Source organism: Trachemys scripta, chromosome 2, assembly GCF_013100865.1.
Source record: "Trachemys scripta elegans isolate TJP31775 chromosome 2, CAS_Tse_1.0, whole genome shotgun sequence".
Lineage (NCBI taxonomy): Eukaryota > Metazoa > Chordata > Testudines > Emydidae > Trachemys > Trachemys scripta.
This window is the reverse complement of record NC_048299.1, coordinates 44,813,312-44,822,008: the sequence shown is the minus strand read 5'-3', so window position 1 is coordinate 44,822,008 and position 8,697 is coordinate 44,813,312. Positions and strand designations below refer to the sequence as shown.

General features: G+C 40.3%; 1 protein-coding gene across 6 annotated transcripts in view; it reads right to left on the bottom strand.

The window, feature by feature from the left end:
- The window catches only part of VPS50 (VPS50 subunit of EARP/GARPII complex), a 170,139-nt gene that overhangs the window by 12,198 nt on the left and 149,244 nt on the right, over positions 1-8,697 (bottom strand). For 4 of the 6 annotated variants that reach the window (XM_034760445.1, XM_034760446.1, XM_034760447.1 and 1 more), the window contains 3 exons: positions 3,257-3,405; positions 2,700-2,796; positions 2,392-2,550 (listed from right to left, as the gene is read on the bottom strand). In XM_034760445.1, the coding sequence (XP_034616336.1) occupies positions 2,392-2,550; positions 2,700-2,796; positions 3,257-3,405 (405 nt within the window). Of the gene's footprint in view, positions 1-2,391; positions 2,551-2,699; positions 2,797-3,256; positions 3,406-4,547; positions 4,676-8,697 lie in introns of those variants that run through there. The other 2 variants (XM_034760449.1, XM_034760450.1) reach the window with 2 other exon arrangements.

Here is an 8,697-nt window from a genome sequence, read left to right as displayed (position 1 = left end):
CACTCCTTGTCCCCTGACACCCCCCTCCTGGGACCCCTGCTCCTAACTGCCCTCCAGAACCCCACCCCCTACCTAAGCCGGCTCAGAATGCAGGGAGGGAGGGGGGAGGAGGAGCTCTACAGCTGCTCCGGAGTCCAGCCCAGCAAGCTGCAGGGGAAGGGCTCTGGCTGCCAGCCCTTTCCTGCAGCCCTCCCAGCCACACCTCGCTCTGCATGGGGGGGAAATCCCGGACATTTTTAGTGATTTACAAGTTCCCCCCCGGACGCTATTTTTAACACAAAAAGGAGGACATGTCTGGGTAAATCCGGACGAATGGTAACCCTATGCTAACTATAACAGCACACGGCAACACTATGTAACAGGTTAAGTTGGTAAGTATAGAACCCAACTGAAAATACAATGAATTACTGCTCCAGGTAATTCATTCAGTCCAGCCAATTTCAGCTATGACTGATAGTAGTTACTAATGTGCAACTATGGCTATTTGGCGGCTTTTGTGAAATGAGCGTGTAGGTCTCATGGTAGTGTCTCCATCATTGAAAAAAAAAAAAAAAGTCTGCTAACATTTGTATCAAGTGACACCTTTGTAAACGTTAAATGAGCATTGTCTATGAACTATCCCCCCATCCCAGAGTTAGTCTTTCTAGATCAGCCTTGAAGCAATCTGATGTGGTAGGGCAGGGAAAAGCTTGCATTGTAGCTGCTCATACTATACCTATTCTGTAGTTAAATAAAGGACTTTGTTTCAGGGCTGTTAATTAGCACTTTTTTACAAATACAAACAAATTAAGAACAAAAAACAACTACAGAGAGGGAATTTCAGTAGAGAGATTGAAATACCCAAAACTGGTATTTGGCTAGGACAACAGTGCTAAATGCATTTCCTCAAGAAAAACAGAGGCACCAAAACTTCCTTGCCTTAAATGGCAAACTTTATCTACTATCATGAAGGTGGAGATGCCTATTCCGCCATATTGGTGAAACATGAGGGAAGAAACCAACTAATGTATCTACTTCCCTTAGAAGTACATGTTCACAGTGGAGACTTCTGCAAAATCTATTGGCTATTATATGCAACACACTGTTTATGTCAGACACTCAATGTCAGTGCTCTCCAGATGACAACCAGTATAGGTAGCAAAAAGTTCTCTCTTCCCAACTAAATAGTCACCCAGAAACTACTGTATGTAAACTTTTTAGTTACATAATCTAGAGACCACAATGGAATAAAATTGCTTTTGTTCTTGTCCTGAGGCTCAAATATATCCACTGTTCTGTGTTTCATGGAAGCCACTCCATTACTGAACCGTAAGTAGAAAAATTGCTTCAAAGGGCCCAGTAAAAAAATAAACAGCATAACAAAGGCAAACTGCAAAGATTTACAACCATCTTCCATTGCTATAATACATTCTCGCTTGCAGATTCTCACTTCTTTCCAATATTTTTCCTTAAAAGTGGAGACTGGATATAATGGACAAAAGTGTAGAGGTGTCTGTTCCAATGTGTAGACTCTACATTTTTATAAAATATATACTAGATTTCACAATTCACTGCATAAAAAGGAAGCCTTCCAACCTCTAACGAGCTGAGAAATGTTTCTGCCATTAACGTTGTAGTTATTTTCTAAAGACCTGCATACAATTAAAAAAATTGTTGGTGTGAATATATATTTAAAGCAAAGTATAAATTATGCTGTGCTGTATGTGGGAGGACTAGCTTATATGTAATGAAGAGCCTTAGGCAATTAAGATGCCCATTTCTCATCAGCTTTCAGTGGGAGCTGGATGCCTAACTGTCTTAGGTTCCTTTTAAAAATCCAGCCTGTGTCTTTATATTAGTATCTTATGTTAGTATCTGATGCGTACATTTTCTTGCCCTGTCTCTAGGGCCCAAGAAGGGCTTATAATGTTTTTAGGATAACTTGCAGGACTGCTTTACCCTACAGGATCTATGGTAAATGTCAGATGATACAACCCCTCAAAAGAATCCACTGGCCATGTCTGATGTGTTTAACAATGCAACTACTTTCTACTAGCCTTCTACCTGCCATTCAGAGTTTTAGCTTGAATGAAAACTGCAGAGTTATTCAGCTATAATCTCTTCCACCCAAAGAGTGCTAATGGGTAATAAGTTTTAATAAACTTTACAAATTGAATCTATGGACAACAATGGAGTATTAAATGTACCCTGAAGTTTACCATATTTTTGCCAGTAGCAAGACAAAAAGGGAATTCGGAAAGTACACCCCATCCTAATGAACAAGAATAAATCACCACATTGTATCCTCTAATCTTGTCTCTACTACAGCTTTACCTTAGGAATTACAGTAATAATTGTATCTTTTTGTAGGATTATATCTAATACACTAGGTGTTTCCCAGAAAATATTCACCTTTAAAAGAGCATCAACATAGACATTGTGTTGTGACATGATCTCTTTCACATCCCACTTCACATTAGCCATGAGGAGCAGCATCTGTTCATAATCAATAGCTTTAGCAGCTACAATCCAATAAATTGGTTTGCGTAGTTCACTGGCGGTTGACACCGTCTGAAAAAGAAGTTAAATAGAATTTGGTGTAATAGAACTTCTTGTTAACATAAAGTAATGTATGACAATACCATGTAAACACCCTCATAATATAGCACAAATTATGAAACTTCGGTTTAAAAATGAACAGTGAATGGCAGAATCCTGACCTGAGAGTAGAATTGCTGGAGAAAGGGTTTCTTGGCTGCAGGCATCACAGCATCAAGATGCGACTGAAGGAACTCAAACTGCTCAGCCAAAAACACCCTAAGAAAGCATATAAAATTCATTGTGATCCGAGTACAATATTTAACGGGCATCTACTTTTTATTTCTTTGCAGCAAATAGTCTTGGAAGCAGTCCAGGCATAAAAGCGCCTTTGAAAGCTTTTAGCTTTAAAACTTTGTTTCTATTTTTATGTCGATAGTCTGTCAGGAACTCAGTATTTTATACTTTTGCTCCTTTCCATTCCCATGTGGTTCATAGTAGATCATACATAAAAGGCCTAATCCAAGGCCAGCTGAAGTCAATGGAAAGATTTAGATCCTATTAGATTCCATCAGGTGTTAACATCCATCAATTGATGATTTACTTCTAATTTGAAAACAGCAATCTATTTATTGTGTTTTATGACTTTAAGATGGACCTCTCAAAAAGATAGGCAGTGACCATAATTATTTAAACACCTCATGGATTTTAAAAAGGTGGTTTACAGTAAATAACTTACAAGGATTCTGTGGCTACCACTCTCTCTGCCAAACCATACAGAGTATTGCCAGATGTTAAAACTACAAGATGACTGAGGTGTGGGCTTGGCACTTTCTCCTTTCTCTCTTCAGCAGCTGTGAGGGTGCCAGTGGTATCAGTAGAGACCTCCTAAAACAAAAATTTTAAAGACTGAAAAAAACTAATCAATTGTAAAATATGGAATTTCAGCATCAAACTAGAGTTGAATCAAATTTAACAACTGATTGTCTCAGGGAATGGGTAATAAAAAGCCTCTCTAGTCTAGGTTGCAAGTGAAATCCAGTCCAGATCAATGGTGACCAAAGTTGTTACTATTAGAACATTTAATATCCCAGATGAAATGACTTATCTTAGTCCAGTTCCTAGTGGACTGATACGCAGGCCACAGAAACTAATGCAGTTTGCACCAATTGTGGCAGTTTATCCATACACACTTTGACTTAACTGCATAGACAGTGAACCAGCTCCTCACCCCTAGAGAGGATCTGACTTTAGACACATGAGCAGGAAGAGTGTAGGGAAGTTGACACTGCTGCTGCCTGTGCTGTCCTTGTTTGGTGGCTAATAAGGGACTCTTCTAGGTTGTGATTTTCACCTAGTCACAAAATTTACAATCAAATGGAAATTATATATCTAAAATAACTCTGATCTTATTCTGTAGGAATTCCCATCCTGCAGAAATCTCATTTTCATATTACTTAAGTGGAAAAGCAGAGGAAAATAATTTGCTCATATAAAAAAGTAGAAGTAGTAATCACCAAATTTCTCATTACACAGTAGAATGCTCAGCTGGTACATGACTCAAGACAGAAAAAAATGCATTAGGCCAAGGAAAGGAACTGGTTATGACAAACAAGTTACACAGATATCTAAATGCAAAACTCAGAGTATGTCTACACTGGGACACGAAAGAAAATTAATCAAAATTAACTTTCAAAGTGGATTCGTACCCTTAATTCATTTTATCTTAATTCACAAAGCGAAAAACTAGATTTAATTAAGACCACTTTAATTCTGAATCAGAGTGTCCACATGGGGGTTCAATGTGGTTTAAGTTTCAAAGTAGATAGTTAATTCAGATTAATTTTCCTGAGTGTTCCTGTGTAGACAAGCCTTTAGAAAACAATGGAAAATTTTAGGTGTGCAAATAAAAGCATCCAAAGCAGAGAGATTCAGTACTGACATTAACCAAGATGAGCAAAATCACATCAGAGCTAGCTGATCTCATAAGATTTCCATGTTTTCCCAATCTTGCAAGATTTCTGCCATTTGGACACAGTTTTATGAGATTTCAACACCATCAGATCTAGTCCTGATTCCTGCTTTTCTTCACACCTGAGCACCATCCTCAACTTAATCCGCTGGCTAGAGGATCCCCAAAAAATCATGTCGCAAGAAGCTGCAATTTTATCAAAAAGAAAAGAAGGAAAGAAAGAAAATGAATATAGTCTTTGGCCACAGATGCCCTGTGCTACAATTCTTCCCCGCCCCCAAATAGGGATAGTGCAAATGTAAAAAAAAGCATCAGCCAGCCTACAGGGCATGCGCAAAGGTGCGGCTACCATAAAAATCAGCAAGGGCAATCTGTGCCAGGACTTCTTTCTATGCTACAGTGCAGTTGAAGCTAATAGTTCCCTGTATACTATGCTCTGCTGAATCTGTCTTGATAAATACCATGCAAGTGTTAAGTCAAGCAGCTATTTAAATTGTTTAAAAATGAACCACTGTTCATAACTGAAACTCCTCAAATGATTGGCAAACCTCACACCTATAATTCTCAACCTGCTAATGCTTAACACAGGTCTTTAAAAGCAGCAGTTCACAGCAAGAGCACTATGAAAATGCACTGGTTAAAAGCTTGTCTTCAAAAGCAAGATCAGGCCCACCAGAAACATTTGTGTCACAGTTCAGGGCAACTGTACCTTATTTTTCCAGTTACATAAGTAACCAATGCCAATATGACGACATTGATTATTAAACATTTATATTTTGGTAGCACCCAAAAGCTACAGGGGTATACTGTCCCCACCTAAAAGGTTTAGAGTCTAAAAGACACCAGCAGAGACAAAGGGTTTGGGAAAGGGATACAACACACAAGCTGTGACATATTACAGATACATAGAATATCCTATATCAATTTTATTAATGTTATATCAGGGGTTCTCAAACTGGAGGTCGGGACCCCTCAGGGGGTCGTGCGGTTATTACATGGGGGGTCGCGAGCTGTCAGCCTCCACCCCAAACCCCACTTTCCCTCCAGCATTTATAATGCATTTATACTAAAAAGTGTTCTTAATGTATAAGGGGGGGGGGGGACTGCACTCAGAAGCTTGCTGTGTGAAAGGGGTCACCGGTACAAAAGTCTGAGATCCCCTGGGTTAGATGTATCTGTATGGAGTTTATATTTTAGCTCCATAGTAGAGTTTCCAGTGGGAATTAAAGTCACTGCAGGGTAATTAACAGAAATCTGTAAGCAGATAAGTCTGAAGAAGCCTCACCTCCACAGGGGAAATTACATATACTAATTTGATAAACTGGTTAAAGAGAGTTAACAAAGAATCGCGAACTGTATAAAGAGATTACCCTGAAGCAGGGAGAGAGATCACTCTCACTGTATTCAAGAACTACTTGTCACTGTGACCAAGAGACAGGACTGGCTCTAACTTTTTTGCTGCCCCAAGCCGCTGGAGCCCAACCCACCTCTGAGCGTCTCTCCGCTGGAACCCTGCCCCCCCCCCAGAGCGCCGCGCCCCGCCCCCCACCCCCCCGAGTGCCACGCCCCGCGCCGCCGGAGCACCCCCCCTGCGGAATGCCGTGCCGCCCCCCCCAGCACCCCAAGATTGGCCGCCCCTTACCAGGTGCCGCCCCAAGCATGTGCTTGGTTGCCTGGTGCCTGGAGCCGGCCCTGCCAAGAGAGACAGGGCCTGCAGTACTTTGCTCCTTTCAGGTTTTTCATGTGGAAGATGGGCAACTGACTGGTAAGCTAAAACCTCCATGTAAGCTCTTTATTTTATTTAAAATAGGTTTTCTTTGTAATACTTTTGTTCTGAATAAATACTTTGCTTCATGAAGACTGGCTCATCACTAGCTAACCCTGTCATAGCCCTCGAGAGAGCAGAATTGCAGGTGCTGACCTAAAATCAGACCTGCTAAGGTGATCACAGTGAATTGCAGCCTAAATACCTGGTCTAGAGGTAGAGAGTGATGGGACTGCACCACGAGAAAGGTGACCGCTAGAGACTTGAGACCTACGCAGGGTGCCCTCCAAGAAACCATGAAGGAGTCAGAGGTGCAATTACCTTAGAAATTGTGATACAAGAAAACACAGATAGTTGCCACAGTTTTGTTATTTTCTTTTTACTGGGGTTAGAAAGAGTGAAGAGGAATAGCAAGGATTGGGGAGCTACAAGAGTAAATGTGTAAGGAAAAGGAATCAAGAGGAACAGTCACAGCTGCCTATTCACGGTCAACCAGCAGGATGATTCTGTAGGCATCAGGCAGAAGGACTCTAGATGAGGGATCTGAAAGAGGATAAGGTACTGGTTGTACACATTTTTTTCCTGGGAGCTTTTCACATATATAAAGTAAGGCTGTCGATTAGTTACAGTTAACTCACATGATTAACTCAAAAAATGAATCGTGATTAATCACAGTTTTAATCGCACTGTTAAACAATAGAATACCAATTGAAATTTATTAAATATTTTGAATGTTTTTCTACATTTTCATATATATATTGTATTCTATGTTGTAATTGAAATCAAAGTGTATATTTTTATTACAAATATTTGCACTGTAAGAATGATGAACAAAATATTTTAAATTCACCTCATACAAATACTGTAGTGCAATCTGTCATGAAAGTGCAGTTTACAAATGTAGATTTTTTTTGTTACATAACTGCACTCAAAAACAAAACAATGTAAAACTTCAGAGCCTACAAATCCACTCAGTTCTACTTCTTGTTCAGCCAATCACTAAGACAAACTGACAGGATCCCCCCGGGGTGAAGTCTGGGACTGTGGGACCACTGTGCCCCCTTAACTTTCTCCAGCCTGGGCTGTCTCTCACAATGCCTTGTTAATGACCAGCAGCAACCCCTCCAGGCACTGTGATCACTCAGCACAACAGCATGTGGAGCCCCACACACCCAGTTAGATTGCATAAATGCTCCCAGAGCCACTCATGAATCACACAGAGAAAGGGACCAGAGTCAAATCCCTGCCCCCAGCACTGTACCTCAGGAATATACAGTCTTGCACTGCTCAAGATGGGCAGTGCAGATTTATTAATTGGTTCACCACTTCATCAATTGAAAGTTGACATACACAGTCTTTGCAAAACCTGAGCAGATTTGCCCCACAGTTCATACAAACTCACTGGTAAAGATAAACGATTAAACAAATGTATTGACTATAAAAGATAAATTTTAAGTGATAAGCAAAAAGTCAGTTACCAAAAGAAATGAAATATAAGCATGCAGTCTAAACTCTCAACCCCATTAGACGGAGCGACATCTAGATTAACCAGTTTTTCTTACCCCAAAGAATATTGCAGTTCTTAATATAAAGGTTTGTTCATTAAACCTGGGCCAATCTCCTCTATTGGAGTCTTGTTTTCTTCTCAGTGTCTTAGTTGCTTGCAGTGTAGGTGGGAGCAGGAGAAAAGGTGAAGTATGGGCCTGCTCTGTTCTGTTTTATACCCTCAGTCCCATGTGATTGGGGAACAAACAAGTCCAGGCATGTCTGATGGGCATTAGTGAGTCTCTAGGCAAGGTTGAGCAATTCCCCTGGTGTGGCCTCATGCAGGTGAGTTATTAAATTGTAGCTTCCTTGCTGGACAATGGCTATTGATGGGCTGTTTGAAAACCTGCCCAGGTGTTGGTTACTTTCCTTGCTGTTGCCTCTGAGGAGCTACTACTTACAGCATGTTTTAGCGACAGGCATACAACACAATTATCATAACTTCATATATATTAATGATATACATATATGGATAGAGAAATGACTTTCAGCACATCATAACCTTTCCCCTGATACCTTACAAGGCATGCTTTATATGTAAGATCACAAACATAAAAGTGAGGAATATGGGGGTTCCAGGACACTCCCCCAAGGTACAGAATGTCACACAAACAAGTTTGTTTACATTTACAGGAGATAATACTGCCCTCTTCTTATTTACAATGTCACCAGAAAGTGGGAACAGACATTTGCATGGCACTTTTGTAGCTGGCATTGCAAAATATTTACATGCAAATATGCTAAAAATTTGTATGCCCCTTCATGCTTCGGCCACCATTCCAGAGGACATGCTTCTATGCTGACGATGCTAGTTATAAAAATAATGCGTTAATTAAATTTGTGACTGAACATAGTACTGTCTACAACGGGGGTAAGTCCGTTTAACTGTGTCACTTAG